At 36.0% G+C, this 18,617-nt stretch overlaps 1 protein-coding gene across 1 annotated transcript in view; it reads left to right on the forward strand.

The window, feature by feature from the left end:
* The first annotated feature begins 891 nt into the window (after nt 1-891).
* Nucleotides 892-18,617, forward strand: part of ndufs2 (NADH:ubiquinone oxidoreductase core subunit S2) — a 22,236-nt gene continuing 4,510 nt past the window's right edge. Inside the window, 11 exon segments of the mRNA XM_059525946.1 lie at nt 892-1,019; nt 1,753-1,818; nt 1,820-1,854; nt 1,956-2,146; nt 3,054-3,174; nt 3,319-3,431; nt 7,981-8,055; nt 8,134-8,211; nt 15,365-15,450; nt 15,740-15,859; nt 16,463-16,592. Of these exon segments, the coding sequence (XP_059381929.1) occupies nt 919-1,019; nt 1,753-1,818; nt 1,820-1,854; nt 1,956-2,146; nt 3,054-3,174; nt 3,319-3,431; nt 7,981-8,055; nt 8,134-8,211; nt 15,365-15,450; nt 15,740-15,859; nt 16,463-16,592 (1,116 nt within the window). The 5' untranslated portion in view covers nt 892-918.

Genomic DNA, 18,617 nt, shown 5'->3' on the forward strand with positions numbered 1-18,617 from the left:
ATATAGTAAAATAATGAAGTATTACAATTTAAAACAAATGTAAGTTATTGTTGTAATGTTAAAACAGAGTATTTCCTGATTTTTTTTTGCCCTAGAAACATTTACTACTATTGTTGTCATCAAAGTTAAAACAGCTGTACTGTGTTTTGGTAGAAACTGATAAATTTTAACTGATACTGATAAATAGAAAATTCTAAATTCCAACAGCAAAAAAATAAAAGAAAAACATTTTGTTACATGATAAATGTCTTTACTGTCACTCTTGATCAATTGAATACATCCTTGCTGAATAAGGATTTTTTTTTTCTAAATAAATAAAAATACTGACCCCAACCCATTTGCATGATGTGTATAGAACTGTCCGCAATACGTTTATCAGGAAATACATACATACATTATACAGTATCTGTAATATGCACAGTGAACTACAAATATCATTAACATGAAGGTTTGAATATATATAGTGCTATAACTCCATGTTTACCACAGGTGTTGTACTGCATCGCACAGCACGCTGTGACCGGATCTTTGAGTCAGTGAAATGAGCTCAAGAGTCGATTCGCGAATGAATCAGTCAGTACGATCTGTTTGATAAATTCAAAGGAACCGGCTCAAAAGAATGATTCGCTCATGACGGTCAATCGATTCATCAGTCTTAACAATTCTTCAGATAGAATACTAGTGGATCGCAGATGAATATTTCACTTTAAAACAACTACTTACTCCACACTGGCAGCTGCAGCTATCCATAAAACTATAACTACAGAGTTGATTGGCAACTAGTGACTATTTTTGCGTAATTATAACGCGCGCTTCAGTTTAAACCTCCTACAGGCAGGTGGCGCCAGAGCCTCGTAAAACAATTCTCCGTGAATAATCCTCCGTAGAAGCAGCGGCTGACGGAGACCGGAGCGAAATATGGCGGCGACAATGCTGAGGTCGCTCTCCAGACTCGGACGTCCTTTAGTGCTGTTAAACAGTAATGTCAGCACTCCAGCCTGTGTTCTGCTTCAGAAGAGGTGCACACATTATAGTCGTCTGTACAGTGCTGTTAAAAATAAATTTGGTTAGTTAGCAGCTTACAATGTTATTGGGATTAGATAACCACTGTTATTTTCTCTCATTCGTTTTTACTATAGCAAATATTGAAATGAATAGTATTACTAAACTGCCCTTTTCAAGTTTTAATTGGTGCACGACGATATTTGTTAATTCTTTTCCCCCTCCACTAATGTTTTTTTGTGCTAAAAGGAGTATGAAGCTGGTTTAGATGAAACATGAGCAGTAAAGAAACAACCGTTTCACTTGCATATCATGGATTTAAGATCTACTTGGACATCTGCTTTGCTTTATATTATCTGTTTCGAAGCGTCCACCAACGCAAACATCTCAACAGCTCCAGATAAAGTGGGTCAGAATTGATGAAAGCCACAAATAAAAATGTATTAATGTCATTGCACTAAATAACAAAATGTCAGACCAATTTGCATTTAAAGTAATAAAGCACAAACATGATTTTTTTAAATAAACAGTTCACTCTAACATGTATTGTTGCTTTTCAAAAAAAAGAAAAAATAATTTTATTGCGTTAGATTTGCATTTGAAGTGTTGCTTGCAGATATATAGTGATTTCACTGTGTAAAGTACTGACACCTTCTAACTTGCAAATTCACACATTCATCTCGTTCTTGAAATTTGAGCGGAAATCTGTGTGCATTATGTGTGCAAATCAATAACGCCACTGTATTTCAGGCTAAAGCAATGGCAGCCAGATGTGGAGTGGGCAGAGCAGTACTCAGGAGCTGTGATGTATCCCAGTGTTATCTGAGAAGTGGACTCCTCCACCTTGGAATGGTTGGTTTCGTTTTGGCCTAGTGACTAACTTATTAACAGTTAAACCAACCACAATATCAAAAAAAAAAACATATATGTATATATATATTCATCTTTTTCAGACAAGGACCCACCAGCAGAGAAGAAGGGGTCCAACCTCACAATCAACTTCGGGCCCCAGCACCCGGCGGCTCATGGGGTGCTTCGTCTGGTGATGGAGCTCAGCGGAGAGTCCGTGAAGAAATGTGACCCTCACATCGGACTCCTGCACCGGGGCACTGAGAAACTGATTGAGTACAAGACTTATTTACAGGTAATTAAAGACTGCAACCACTAATGGTTAACACTAAATTATCATATGCCTGGTTAACACATAGTTTACACACTTTTTTTTATGTAGTTGCAAAATTGAACTATGTTATTGCTCAGCTCTTTATAGAAAATAATAAGTATTTCTATATTATAAAACACTGTTGGGAAGGTTACTTTGGAGATGCAATAGGTTACAGATTACAAGTAGCGTAACTATTTCAGTTACTTTATTAAAGTAATGTAACCGATTACATTTGATTACTTTTGAATAACTTTTCAAAATTTCTAATTAGAGATGCACCGATTGCAATTCTCTTGACCGATTACGATTTCTTTGTTTGTGTGATCTGCCGATACCGATTTTTGACAATTTCGATTTTTTTTTCCCTAAGAAATATAACTGACAGCATATACAAAAATCTCCTTTTCTTCAACGCAAAGTGTCATAAAAAAAAAAAAAGTCAGTAATAAAATAAGAACAAATAAAAACTGCAAACAAAAGCACAAACAAATGCAATAGAATAAAGAGAGCTGTGAAACTAAGTTTTTCAGGTTAAGTTTTTATTCAGGTAAGAAATACTACAGAAATAGAAGTAATCTTCAAATATGTCAAATATCCTTGATTTACTACAGTTCTGTAGCTCAGACACTAAAATATTTGAGCTACTATATATATATGATAAAATGTATACCTTTAATGTGATTATATGTCACTGTGGATAAAAGTGTTTGCCAAATACATTAGGTTAAACATCAATTTAAACATAAATTACGCTTTACATCACAAGCTCATGGCTGTCTTATGCAAGTCATAACTGTGCTGTTATAAGTATCATATTGTTTGTGTTGTTGTCTGTGATGAAGCGTTGTTTGCTATATTGTTGTCTCGTGTGTTTGTGTTGCTGCAGGCACTTCCATACTTCGACAGGCTTGACTATGTGTCCATGATGTGTAATGAGCAGGCATATTCTCTAGCTGTAGAAAAGCTTCTCAACATTCAGGCCCCTCCACGTGCACAGTGGATTAGAGGTGAGGGCCAAAACTAAAATGCTTTCGATCTGATTTACACTCATCAGTCTTAAATTAGGTTGAATTTGTTTTTTAAAAATACCCAAAAATACCTAACTAGCTGTATTAGCTGCAATAATGTGTTATTGTATAATGCCTCTGCAGTGCTGTATGGCGAGATGACCCGTATCCTGAACCACATCATGGGCATCACCACCCACGCCCTTGACATCGGAGCCATGACCCCCTTCTTCTGGATGTTTGAGGAGAGAGAGAAGGTAACAACTTTCTTTTGGACTTCATCGAACAGAAAACAAGTTAAATATGCATTTTGTTGGACATTAAATGTGTTGAAAATTAGGGATGCACCTTTTGACCGGCCATAAATCGGAACAGGCCGGTTTTTGCTTAAAATACGCGATCGGCAATTGGCCGGTTTTTGGTCTTTTTTCGGCTGCTTTTTCTGGAAGTGCAACCGCGTGGACATACTACATTGTAATCGTTCCCTATGTCATTTGTGTGGAAGTATTTTGAAATCTGTGCGCAGGACACGGGCAGCCGTTCAGCACTGGAAATGCAGAGTTTCATGTCTGAGGCACAGATAGCAGGAAGCGATCAGCCGTTGGTGTACTGGCACATAAATAAAATCCCCTTCTCTGCTCACTCTAAAGCTGCGCGAGCGTATACTGTACCGGTCCGCGCCCTGAACACGAGTATACCATGAAGAGATGTTCAGATCAACTTCTCACGTGTTAGATGAGAAACGGACTAAACTGTGACAAAACTGAAATGTTTTTTTTTTTTTTTTGTAAATTAGAACTTGCATAAACGTTTGAAAAGCCCGAAGTAAACGTCAGTTCTGTATAGGAACTGAAGTATTGGATGATTATTTTTATTTTACCTTTAAATTACACTTAATTTGATTTAAAAATCACCTGCTGTAGCACACACACAAAAAAAAAATCATTCATCCAATTAAAATTTTTTAGGGTAATGATTCACATCTATATTTTTTACTTGAGACAATAAGTTTTTTATTTTTCATTGGCTCAGGTAAAAAATATAGATGTGAATCATTACCCTAATTTTTTTTTTATCTGCATCTTTTATTCGCACCAACAAATCAAATGTTAAAATCAAATGTTATTTGATTTTAACATTTTAGAATAATCTATTTATATAGCATACGTTTATTTAGTCTCACTGGTAAAGACCCATTTTTGTTTCCACGTATAGTACAGAGGCAGACCAAATTAAGAGAATAATTAGAAAAAATTGGGGTATTATTGAAAGCGATAAGATGCTTTCAGGTAGCTTTCAGGAGATGTCCTACTATTCGAGATAAACTGGTCCGGAGCCATCTGAAACCAGAAGGCCAATATACGTGGTTGGGATCTAAACCCAAAGGGTCTTATAAATGTCAAAACTGCAATCATTGTACAAATGTTTTGCAGTCTAAAAAACCTTTGTTGATACTATTTCCCAAAAACAGTTTACCATTAACCATTTTATAAGCTGTAAAACAATATTTGTTATATATAGACTGGAATGTCCTGAGTGTAAAGTGTTTTATATAGGAAGGACAAAGTGGCGCTTACAGGACAGATTGGCTGAAAATAAATATGCGATTCGCACGGGCAACATGAACTATCCTATGGCGAGACATTACGGGGAACACCACAATAGTGATCCATCGACCGTACAGATCTGTGGAATTGATCATATCCCATTGTCACTAAGGAAAGGAGACTGGCAAAAACTACTAAACCAGAGAGAAAGTTTCTGGATTGATAAACTGCAGGCGACTAGATATCCAGGCCTGAATGAAGAACTTGATCTCAGTGTTTTTCTCTAATACTACAATTTTATTTTATTTTTTTTATTCATATTTTCTGTACTTTGGTGATGCATGTATTGTATGTAACCTTGGTGTATAGCAGGGGTCATCAACTATATTTGTCAAAGGGCCAGAATTTTTCTCTGCAGACACTGTAAGGGCCAGATACTCGTAATATAAATTACAATTCGAATTGTATCCTAATGTTATTATTTGATATACTAATTATAATTCCAAATTTATGTTATTTTTTTACATTTTACCTGTACTGCAGCGAGCCACCAGGGGGCGATAGCGATATTTTAGGCTTCATATTTGTGAGGCTGTCAAGCTGTCCATCACTGTCACATGCAGGTCGTAGTTTGTGGAGAACACTAGAAGAAAGGCCTTCTGAATATATTTAAATGAAAAAATGGCACTCTCAAAGAGCCTTAAGCGAAAAGTTGATTCAGAGAACCGTAGTTTTAATGAAGAATGGACTAAGTACTTATTCATAGTGCCTACTGTTAGAAATGCTGTACCTGTGTGCCTCATTTGCTTTTTTTCTCGTTAGATTTAAAAATAAATAAATATGGAACGGAACCAAATATTCGTTCGGTGGGTTGGTACTCGATTTGAAAATTTGACATTCGAATATTATTTTTATTTTATTTTTTTGCACATCTGGGATCCCCCGCGAAATGGTTCTCATTCTCCCTTAAATAAGGCCGGCGACACACTGGCTGTGTGAGCGTCTCAGCTGCGTGGCCGTTTTTTATTTCGGCTCCCATTTAACAGGTTGGAGTTTGCACACTGAGACATGCGTCTCAGGCGCGCTCGAGCCACGCGGAAAACGCGTGCATGCTAGAAATAGAACCGACGCGTGTTCCAGCAACGGGAGTGTTCTCTGGCTAGAGCGCAGAACAGCGGAGTTTGTATGGACCGAAGTGCATGTCTGAGCTTCTGTTTTGTTGTTTTGACATTGTGGAAAATAGAATAATAGAAACAAAATGTTTTAGCATTTTTACCCGTTATTATTTATCTAAATTAATCTCTTTTTTAATTTAACTTAATTTCGTTTTTTCTTTATTTAAATATCGTTTTTTCTTATTTAAATTTCGTTTTTTCTTTATTTAAATTTAATTTTTTCTTTATTTAAATTTCGTTTTTTCTTATTTAAATTTCGTTTTTTCTTTAATTTAAATTTCGTTTTTTCTTTAATTTAAATTGTTTTTTCTAATTTAAATTTCGTTTTTTCTTTAATTTAAATTTCGTTTTTTCTTTATTTAAATTTCGTTTTTTCTTATTTAAATTTCGTTTTTTCTTATTTAAATTTCATTTTTCTTTATTTAAATGTAATTTTTTCTTTAATTTAAATTTCGTTTTTTCTTATTTAAATTTCGTTTTTTCTTTAATTTAAATTTCGTTTTTTCTTATTTAAATTTCGTTTTTTCTTATTTAAATTTCGTTTTTTCTTTAATTTAAATTTCGTTTTTTCTAATTTAAATTTCGTTTTTTCTTTAATTTAAATTTCGTTTTTTCTAATTTAAATTTCGTTTTTTCTTTAATTTAAATTTCGTTTTTCTTTATTTAAATTTCGTTTTTTCTTTAAATTTCGTTTTTTCTTTAATTTAAATTTCGTTTTTTCTTTAATTTAAATTTCGTTTTTTCTCATTTAAATTTCGTTTTTTCTTTAATTTAAATTTCGTTTTTCTTTATTTAAATTTCGTTTTTTCTTTAAATTTCGTTTTTTCTTATTTAAATTTCGTTTTTTCTTTAATTTAAATTTCGTTTTTTCTTTAATTTATATTTCGTTTTTTCTAATTTAAATTTTGTTTTTTCTTTAATTTAAATTTCGTCTTTTCTTTAATTTAAATTTCGTTTTATCTTTATTTAAATTTCTTTTTTTCTTTATTTAAATTTCCTTTTTCTTTATTTAAATCTACCCTTACTGTGCCAATTTGTTAGTCAGAAAAATATAAGACTACCTTAAAAGTATTGCTTAATTTAATAGACCTGTTTGTGTGCGTTTTATATCACTAGTGCAGTGTCCGTTCTTGGAGCATAAGCCCTGCCCGCGTCAGGTGCCCCGCTTCCCGCTCGCGCTGTTCTGATTGTAGTTTACTAAAAGTTAATTAATTCTGAATTTGTCGCGTCTTGCGTGTCCATCTATATTGCACCAAATGCGACACTGCACTCCCTTGTGAAGCCGATTGGATGAACGGTTCTCGAAATAAAAAAAAATGCAAACGGACATACAGACACAGATTCCTGCCTTTATTAGAGAGAAAATACTACCGAAGCTTCGAAGCTCAAAAAATGGTATTCGGATCAGCCCTAAACTTTTTCCTGAATTCAGTATTATTCTGGGGGCCGGATGGAAATCTCTGGCGGGCCGGATTTGGTAAAGGTTTATGATGACCAAGCCATAAAATAAAGGCTTTTTAATTTTTCTTAAAGAGAGTGCCTTGGAGTTTCCTAATTTGTTCTATAGACCTTTTTTTAAATTTAAAACCAAATTTAAAAACTAAAACAAATACTGAATGCTGATTAAGAAGTTGTTGCCTTTAATTTCACATGGTTACAGTTGATCTCTTCATTTAAGGCCAGTTCTATGTAGTTTCAACCCAATTCAAAAACAAAAGCTAAATGCTGATTTCTGTATCATCTATGTTTGTATTGAATGTAGGCTACTTACTGTGCAGTTACTGCTGTTAATTTCAGATGGTTATGGTTATTGTTTTCAATAGCCAAAAGCCAGTTTGGCCCATTAAAGAACAAATAAACATCTTGTTTATGCACACTTTCCTTCTTTCTTGTTGGTTGCTTAAAGATAAAAAGAAATCGGAATCGGCCAGTTTGCTTGTAAAAAATCGGTATCGGAATCGGCCATGAAAAATCATGATCTTGCATCCCTATTGAAAATGCTACATTTAACACATAAGTGTATGTGCTTTCGTTTGTTATTTGTGTGGAACCTAGTTACCATTGAATTGGTTGAAATCTTGCAGATGTTTGAGTTCTATGAGAGAGTTTCTGGAGCCAGGATGCACGCTGCATATGTCAGACCCGGTGGAGTTCATCAGGTACGCTTTGATTTAAAAAAAAGTCATTTTCTGGTTATTCTGATAACTTCATAAAACTGCGGGTCATTCTTGTTGCAGGACTTGCCTCTTGGTCTCATGGATGACATCTATGAATGGTGCAAGAACTTCTCTATTCGCATTGATGAAGTTGAGGAGGTATGTGGAACGAAATGCAACCAGGAGGGAAAGAAATCTTATTTTTTGCTCTCATTTAAGACACAGATCAGAATTTGTTGCACACGTGTAAACACAAAAATCTGTGCGAGGTCCAAATTTTCACATCTGATTTGAGCCACTTTTATATGTGGTTTTAAGTCGGATACATATCTGAGATCTGGACATTCAACCTATGTCTAAACACACATATCTGATCCCCCTTTGTAATTCTTAGCCAACACAATGTGAATAAAAATATTGTTTTAATGCTGGCATGCTGTACATGCAAACATTTTATTGTGGTGGGAACTTTACATGGAAGAAATTGTGCATCATTCAGGAGCTGGTTTTCAACACCAGGCCAATTAATTTTATAAATACAGCAGCTTTACTGTTAAAAGTGAAATTCTGTATTTGACCCTAACTCCAGCACTCTATTCTAATTCTATTTTATCTGTTGGATTTCTTTACATACATATATACATACATATATATATACAGTCGTGGCCAAAAGTTTTGAGAATCACATAAAAATTAGTTTTCAAAACGTTTGCTGCTAAACTGCTTTTAGATCTTTGTTTCAGTTGTTTCTGTGATGTACTGAAATATAATTACAAGCACTTCATACGTTTCAAAGGCTTTTATCGACAATTACATGACATTTATGCAAAGAGTCAATATTTGCAGTGTTGGCCCTTCTTTTTCAGGACCTCTGCAATTCGACTGGGTATGCTCTCAATCAACTTCTGGGCCAAATCCTGACTGATAGCAAACCATTCTTTCATAATCACTTCTTGGAGTTTGTGAGAATTAGTGGGTTTTTGTTTGTCCACCCGCCTCTTGAGGATTGACCACAAGTTCTCAATGGGATTAAGATCTGGGGAGTTTCCAGGCCATGGACCCAACATTTCAACATTCTGGTCCCCGAGCCAGTTACCCGAGTTAGTTATCACTTTTGCCTTATGACACGGTGCTCCATCATGCTGGAAAATGCATTGTTCTTCACCAAACTGTTGTTGGATTGTTGGAAGAAGTTGCTGTTGGAGGCTGTTTTGGTACCATTCTTTATTCATGGCTGTGTTTTGGGCAGAATTGTGAGTGAGCCCACTCCCTTGGATGAGAAGCAACCCCACACATGAATGGTGTCAGGATGCTTTACTGTTGGCATGACACAGGACTGATGGTAGCACTCACCTTTTCTTCTCCGGACAAGCCTTTTTCCAGATGCCCCAAACAACCGGAAAGGGGCTTCATCAGAGAATATGACTTTGCCCCAGTCCTCAGCAGTCCATTCACTATACTTTCTGCAGAAGATCAATCTGTCCCTGATGTTTTTTTTGGAGAGAAGTGGCTTCTTTGCTGCCCTTCATGACACCACGCCATCTTCCAGAAGTCTTGGCCTCACTGTGCGTGCAGATGCGCTCACACCTGCCTGCTGCCATTCCTGAGCAAGCTCTGCACTGGTGGCACTCCGATCCCGCAGCTGAATCCTCTTTAGGAGACGATCCTGGCGCTTGCTGGACTTTCTTGGACGCCCTGAAGCCTTCTTTACAAGAATTTAACCTCTTTCCTTGAAGTTCTTGATGATCCTATAAATTGTTGATTTAGGTGCAATCTTAGTAGCCACAATATCCTTGCCTGTGAAGCCATTTTTATGCAACGCAATGATGGCTGCACGCGTTTCTTTGCAGGTCACCATGGTTAACAATGGAAGAACAATGATTTCAAGCATCACCCTCCTTTTAACATGTCAAGTCTGCCATTCTAACCCAATCAGCCTGACATAATGATCTCCAGCCTTGTGCTCGTCAACATTCTCACCTGAGTTAACAAGACGATTACTGAAATGATCTCAGCAGGTCCTTTATTGACAGCAATGAAATGCAGTGGAAAGGTTTTTTTGGGATTAAGTTAATTTTCATGGCAAAGAAGGACTATGCAATTCATCTGATCACTCTTCATAACATTCTGGAGTGTATGCAAATTGCTATTATAAAAACTTAAACAGCAACTTGCTGAAGATCCCTCGCCGCTGTGGTGAATCCGCGGTGCCATGGAGCCGGCGAGGAAGTGTGCCGCCATAGACACTCGAGGCGGTGGGCTGAAATGTGAGTTGCCGGGGACGGGCGAGCTCGCTGCCGGCCGCCCGTGATGTGGAGGGGGAGTAGAGCGCAGTTTCGAGGGTACCCCCGGCCTGCGAGGGGCGATGGGGGTATGTGACGAGTGGGGCGGGGTCGAGAGGCGTGGGAACAGAGCGAGGCCGGTGGAGTGATTGGAGATGAGCGACACCTGTTTGACCCACCGGTCTCGAGTCCCACGGAGGAGATGGAAGGATATAAAACTCGAGCGACGACAGTGAAGGACGAGAGAGGACCAGGCCTGGTTTTAGTTTGTGTTTGCTTTTTATTTGTGCGCGTCAGTCGTCCGTGAGGGGCTGACACACTGTTTTGTCTTTATTTGATTATCAAAGTTTCATTTTGATTGTCCGCCGGTTCCCGCCGCCTCCTTCCCGTGATCATGATCAAGTTTTTATTTTTACAATTATAAATTACAGTAATATGAATTTTTACGATTTGTTGAGTAATAATAACAATAGCTGTGTAAATACTTCTAAAATTTTAAAACTGATGTAAAAGTTAAACATTAAATAATTTAATGATTTACTTATAATCTCAGGGGGTACTTCAAGTACATAATTTAGGTCAAAGGTTCTGCTGTCAAAAAAGTTTGAAAACCCCTGAGTTAAAGGAAGCAAGGAGAAGATCAACAGAGTCTGCAGAAATGCTTTGTGTTAAAGATTCAGCCTTCATAAATAGCACACTAGTGTTCTTCTCATTAATGCATCTCTTTCTGATAGAGATCGAGATTCAGTGTAAGCAGAGATCAATATATCAAAGAAAATACACAAGTGATGAGATAGTGCTACATCCTTAATAACAATGGATGAAATGTTTAGACCTCTACTGATGCGTAAATCTATAGTGTGTCCTCGACTGTGTGTGTGTCCATGCTCATCAAAAGTGTTTAAAAGTTATTTCTTATGTAGTTTTGATTTCTGCATTATCTATGTGAATTTTAAAATCCCCTGCGATAACAAAACAGTCAAACTCTTGAGGAAATCATTGATAATGTTTCTGTGAACTCTTCAACAAAGGCTGGAGATAATTTTGGAGGCCTGTCAATAATGATAAACAGAATACGTGGAACATCTTTCAGCACAATCCTTAGATATTCAAATGACAGGTACTGACCAAATGACGCTTGCATTGATAGACATCTTTAAATAGAGCAGCTCCACCTCCACCTCTCCTAATAGTCCTGCAGACACTCATGAAAATACATTTAGGAGGCACTGCAGCTGTCTTCTAGCCAGGTTTCATTTAGAAACATAAAATCCAGGTTGTTTGTGGTCAAGTCATTCATCAGAAATTATTTTTTTTTTAGTGAAGGGATGTTTAAAATTGATAACTTGATGGCATTGCTTTTTGTCTTGACAGCAATCTTAGTTTGATGCATAATAGGCCCCAGATTAGATGGGTCAGCCGTACGGATTGAGAAGGCCTTAGACTTTCTGTAACCTGATAAATCAGTAATAGAGAAAGCTACATGCACACTGGGTTCCCACTTGTTCTGTAAACATTTGTGAATGTTGCTGCTATGATAGCGGGGACCAGACACACAACACTGAGAGCTGCTGTCTGTTGTTTTTGATTCAACTGTACAGCGTCCAAAGAGCTCTCACAGGAGGAGGAGGGCGAGCTGGATCCACAGGCTTTGGTGAAAACCAAACCGTGAAGCAACTGTGAAAACATGAATCCCGCTGTCTGTTTGACCTTGAATGCCTGTTAGTAGCGATGTTAGCTTCTGGCTGATACGATCCATGTTCAATCACATTTGGGGATTCCTCACCCACATTCAAGCTTCAAATTTGTAGAGGTGTATAGGAGGTGGTAGAATACCAGTGTTTGCAAGCCTTGTCATAGTCGCATATGGGGTAGTTGATGCTACGGCAGCGATAGGAGATACTCACGACAATCTGATGTCTTGAGTGCCTTTGGGTCTCGCTCCCTGTTTGTGCCGTCGATTAGTGTGTCGATCAGTTTCGGTTGGTTCCTCTACACTTGGTATTATCTGTTGAGATTCACAGATAATTCAGATGTTTTAGAAGTCCAGCAAGTAACTTTGTTTCAAGAATCACAATCGTTTGTAGAAGTTTATGGCAGTTCGTGCAGCAAGTAGATTCAACAGGAGGCATTTTCTTTCTCTTCTGTTTGAATGCAGACAGCTGTGTTATTCCAGTCCCGAAAAGTTTTTAGTTTTATTGTTTTTACCAAAAATGTGTTGTTTGAGCACTGTTCTGATCTGCTGGATTTAGAATCTTAGAAAAATCTGAGAAGTACGTAAACCGAGAACAAAGCGTGCTGCAATAAGCAAGCGCGTCCGAACTAGAGGTCGGCCGATATATCGGTCCGATATTTGTCTTTTTTTTTTATATATATCGGCATCGGCCGATATCCGTGTTTAGTAGCGCCGATTTAAAGTCAGGCACGTCAGCGGGCAGCCCGTGTTATTGGTGCGGTGGAAAGTACTGCTGCCGCATGTGAAGCACCCCAAGCTAAAACTTTTGGAAGATTCAACAACTGTCCTGGGAGATAAAGTTAGTCAGAGAATTTCACTCTGTAAATGGGCTGGAGCTGCCCAGAACAGCGAATGACATTTGTTTGGAAGCATGGTTTGATGCAGACAAGAACCAGTTTTCCATCCAACTCATTTGTATTTAGGGATGGCAATATTCGACAATTTCCATGATCGATCGTCGTTTAAATTAACGATCAATTAATAACCTTAATGCTGCAAAATGCGTCTGCAGCGGTATTATTATGTGCAAAAGCCACTTGGAAAAAGCTTTCTCACCCAAATTAAAGGGGGTTTAGTCTGAATAAAATGCTAGTAGCAGGACTGTAAAATGAATAGATGTGATTATGAACATTTGATAAAATGAAGAGAGCGCGCCATACGTTGGAGATCATTTTACTTGGTTGACTGTTTCCTGTCAAGGAGACCGCTGAATGCGCCTCTTTAAATGGTTTCGTGGTGCTCGTTGTTGTATTTTAAAACGCAACTGCAATGTTTTCAAATGACACTATAGTAGTGGTGCAACGGATCATCACTTGTCCGTGATCCGTTCGGATCAATATCTTCGGTTCGGCACACACGAGACCCGTGATTGAGTTATGAAAAAAAAAAAAAAGTTGCGCATGTTCAGTCCACACTCCCGCGCATTTTGGCTTCCCTGTCAGATATAATGATGAAGAAAAGAGGTTAGAGTGTAAAACCGCGTAGAGCCACGTTACGGCGGGTTTGACTAAATGTATTTGGAGGTTATTGCTCACGTCTCGTTCTGCACATATCCAAATGTTTCCATATTCGCATGAATGTTAAACTATAATATTTTTTTTTTTTTAATGTAAACTAGACGGAAAAGATCATCCTCTTCACTTGAGCAAAAATGTCCTTGGCATCACAGCAGAGTGGACCGGTATACTACAATCTATTTAAACTGACCAGTGTAATCTTTTAAATGTTTGGTTGACTGTACTTTATTTTAATAATGAACAGACAACGATGTAAGTTTCAATTAGAATGCACTTTAGATGTTCTGTGTCATTTATACCAAACACAAATGTTGCTGGTTGCTAGTGTGTTTGCAGCACTACTGTTATTTATTTTTTATATATTTAATTTTTTATATTTTTCAGTTTAATTGATTTTTATTTCTAAAATTTTATTTATTTAAATGTATATTCAAGTTTACATTTGTTCCAGCAAACTTGAAAAATTCTACTTGATAAATGCTCTAAAACTTATGTAAATGATTGACTTTATATATATATATATATCTATACATATATATATATATATATATATATATATATATATATATATATATACCTGTTTTATATATTTAATACTTGGTCAATTTATTGATTTGTTTGGTTAACTTTGGATACATTTTTTATTTTAATACCGTGCAGTGCACAAAATTAAGATTCGAGAGATGGTTCAAGTCAGTGCTCAATAAACAGCCCTCGATACATTTCTATGTTATAACTTCCCGAAAAAAAATACACTAACATATAAAACAAACTTCTAGCGAAATACTAACAGCATCTAACTTACCAATCCAAAAGAAATGTTGCAAGTTCGGAGTCGAACCTCATTTCTTTCAGGTCCATCAGTTGTCTCCAGCGATTGAAAGCAGTGCTGATGTTTACTCTGGTTCGGCTCCTTTTCTTATCGGATTTGATTTGTGATTCCGAGCGTGGTTGTTTCCCTGTAGCGGGTGGTGGTCTCTTGCCAAGGGCTTCAGTCATCCTTCCGCTCTCTTCCCTGAACTGAAATGAAGTAGTGGGCTGTACTTTCCACACGATTGACATCAGGTTCAAGTACGCCCACAAGCCGTGCGAGTTATTCGTGTATTGCAGGTTGGCTGGTGGTTATGTTGTCCGCATACCGCCTCCATTTTTTTAATGACATCATCGCCCTTATTTCTTCTCATTCTTTTGATGCGTGTAGGTAATTTTTTGAATATTTTTACCTCAATTTTTGCACATGGCACCTTTAAACCAAAAAACTTCACTATTAGGCTATTCGCTCACTCATACTCTCTCCTTCTCGCTCAATTTATTCGAACAATAAAAACCGATCTTACATCGCTACTTTATTTCACCTCAGACTTCCAAATTAAATGAGCTGTAGATTAAATAGCAAATGAAAGTGATTGTCCATGCTGAGAATAATAGCCTCTATAATAATAGCCACTCGTAAATTACATAAATAATTTTTATAGCACAGCCATTAAAAACCAGAGGGTCTAACATGTGCATAATAAAGTGATTACTGACAATCATTTTGTGCAGGAATGAATGTAAAAATGAATGATACCAGTCGTGTCTAAAGTGAAATACTAAACAGGGACCAAAAAAATCAGATATGGACAAAAGATCAGATCTGTGCATTTAAGACATGCAATGTAAACACAGCCGTACTAATCATGTAGATAGAGGTTTCTTTTTCAAAATGCATGTATTTTAATTTGATTGGAATTAATAAATGAAGTTTGTAAATGAATATGACTGCGATATTGTTTCAGATGCTGACCAACAATCGTATCTGGAGGAACAGAACTATTGGTATCGGTGTAATTGGTGCAGAGGATGCACTCAATTATGGATTCAGGTAAAGCATTCTATTATTAAGTGAATCTGATTGGTCAGAGCTGCTGCTCAAGTGTCTCTTTCTCTCCCCCGCATACAGTAGATCTATCTGACAGTAAGTGACGGAGAAAAACCTTTATGAGTAATTTATAAATCAAACCCAGAAGGGACTTCTAATAGCAATCTTTATTAATAGCAGTCTTTATGTGGTTAGATGTAATCATCATCATCATCAGTGTAGCTTAACTAGTGAAATCACCCACAAATTCAACATCAGATGGTCAATAGTGTGTGTGTTATTCTTTCTTCAGCGGAGTGATGCTCAGAGGTTCTGGTATTAAATGGGATCTGAGGAAGAGTCAGCCCTACGATAAATACGACGAGGTGGACTTCGACGTGGCCGTTGGAAGTAATGGCGACTGCTATGACAGGTGGCCGCACATGTTCATATTCTAGACTGAGTTAAGAGCTTCAGGAAGTTCAGAATGACAGGAAATCAAAATGCAACCACAGGCTATAAATTGGTCTTAGACTCCACTGAGCTTTCTCACCACATACTGATGGTATCATCTGAAATGTACCATGATGTGTGCCGCTTAAAAAGATAAGCTTTGTTGTGAGAACTTGACACTAACTGAACAAACATGATCAGTAATATGATTTTTTTTTAGCTTGAAGAACATTTAAATTATACTGTAATGAACATTGTCATTGAAAATCGCATTGGATTTGAGTATAGGAAGCGATACAAGTTATGGTAACGCTTTATTATAAGGTTCTATTTGTTAACATGAGGAAAATTCACTATTTAATGAAATCTAAGAATGAATAATACTTAGAAATCATTTATAAATCTCAGATAATATTAAGTTTGCTAATACCTTATTCTAAATCAAAAGTGGGTTTTTATTATTTAATGGAACTGACTTCACATGAAATAACTAATTGGACGTTATTGTATAGTGTTAGCACAAATATTGTCATGTTTCTTTAATATTGGATGTTATCAGTGACAAATATGAACTTGTTTTTAGATATCTGTGCCGAGTGGAGGAAATGAGACAGTCTCTGCGCATCATGCATCAGTGTCTCAACAAAATGCCTGCTGGAGAGATCAAGGTGGATGATGCTAAAATAGCCCCACCCAAGAGATCTGAGATGAAGGTAAGAAATGCTTGCGTATGTATCTTTTTTTAAAGGTGCAGCGTGTCATTTCTGGTTTTTCAAACACTCCTCTTATATTTTTTTAGTGAGTCAAATGCATATTGTTACATTTACATTTATTCATTTAGCAGATGTTTTTATCCAAAGCCACTTACACGATTAGTCGACATTAAAAAATTATTGCACGTCTATTGTATTTTATGCAATACCTTAAATCAGTGGTTCCCAACCTTTTTCAACTCGCAGCCCACACAACCAAACACATATGTTTGCGCGGCCCACTGCAAAAAAATGAACTGTTGGGTTAATGACTTACTGTAGTACTCAGAAGCTAGACTGTTAACCGTTTATTGAATAAACTGGCAATGAACAGAAAATAACTCGGGCTGGCACCGCTCAGCAAAACGGGAAAACCAAATGCATGCAGAGCTTGGCAGCAGGACAGTGGAGCAAGCAGTCAGGAGTCAACATGTTGACAGCCATTTATGCATGTTTGAATTTATTGTTCTGTAGCATATGCAGTAGAAATATCTAAGATAAATAGGCGGTTTATTCTTAAACCAATCAACAAGCTTGAATAGTGGAAGCATAGTTACAGTTTAATATAGATTTTTTTATTTGTTATTTAATTATATATATGAAATTAAGTTATTATGTTATGACTTAGACATTTTTACGTATATTAACAATATGATTATTTAAAAAGTAATTGGCGGCCCACCTGCAATACCATCGGGCCGCGGACCACAGGTTGAAAACCACTGCCTTAAATCAAGCAGCTTTAGGGTATTAAACATTATTTTAAAATATTTGATTAAAGTGATAGTTTGGTTTGCAGAGATCAAAGCTTAATCTAGCTCTGGACTGTTTTGATTATCATAACCCAGTAAGGTATTGAGAGATTACTCTACCAGTCAAAAGTTTTTCTATTTGAATTTATTTTAAAATGTAATTTATTCTTGTGATCAAAGCTGAATTTTCTCCAGTCTTCAGTTTCACATGATCCTTCAGAAATCATCCTAATATGCTTAGTTGCTGCTCAAGAAACATTTATTATTATTATTATTATCAATATTTAACAGTTATTAATTTTTTTTCAGGATTCTTTGAATATAAAGATCCAGAGATCAGAATTTATCTGAAATAAAAAGCTTTTGTAACATAAAGCTTGGAGTCAATATCATTTTTTATTTTTATTTTATTATTGGGGGGGGGGGGGGGTTATTGTAGAAATTAATACTTCTATTTAGCAAGGATGCTTTAAATTGACATTTATAATGTTACAAAAGATTTCTATTTCAGATAAATGCTGATCTTCTGAACTTTCTATTCATCAAAAAAACCTGAACAAATTATATTCAGCTGTTTTTAACATAATAAAAATTGTGTTTTTTTGAAAAAAAAAAAATGTTTTTTTGGAGCAGCAAATCAGTATATTAGAATAATTTCTGAAGGATCATGTGACTGGAGTAGTGATGCTAAAAATTCAGCCTTGAAATCACAGGAATAAATTACATTTTAAAATATATTCCAATAAAAAACTTATTTTAAATAGTAAAAAATCTTTCAAAATGTTACTGTTTTTGCTGTACTTTGCATCAAATAAATTCAGGCTTGATGAGCAGAAGATACTACTTTAAAATCAATATTACTGTTCAAAAATGTTTGACTGGTAGTGTATATTGTGAATAAAATTGTTCATCCAAAAATAAGACATCTAATCACTTACCTTTTATTTTGTTTCTTATCTATATTATATACTTACGAAAGGAGATTTTAAGCAGAATGATGTGTCATTGTTAATTTTCATATAGTAATTAAATGATAAATAAAGAAGGTTTCTCTGTCATCTCATTTTGTATCAAATATATTTATTTGTATAAATTAATTGTATAATAATTGTAATTACATATTATTTCTCAAAGCTGAAGTGATTAGACTTTTTTATTTATGTATAACAGTATTTTAACTAATTGCAAGAGCTGAATAATCAATCAAATTCTATTGATTAATCAGTGAAATATT

The sequence above is a fragment of the Carassius carassius genome, chromosome 3, assembly GCF_963082965.1.
Source record: "Carassius carassius chromosome 3, fCarCar2.1, whole genome shotgun sequence".
NCBI lineage: Eukaryota > Metazoa > Chordata > Actinopteri > Cypriniformes > Cyprinidae > Carassius > Carassius carassius.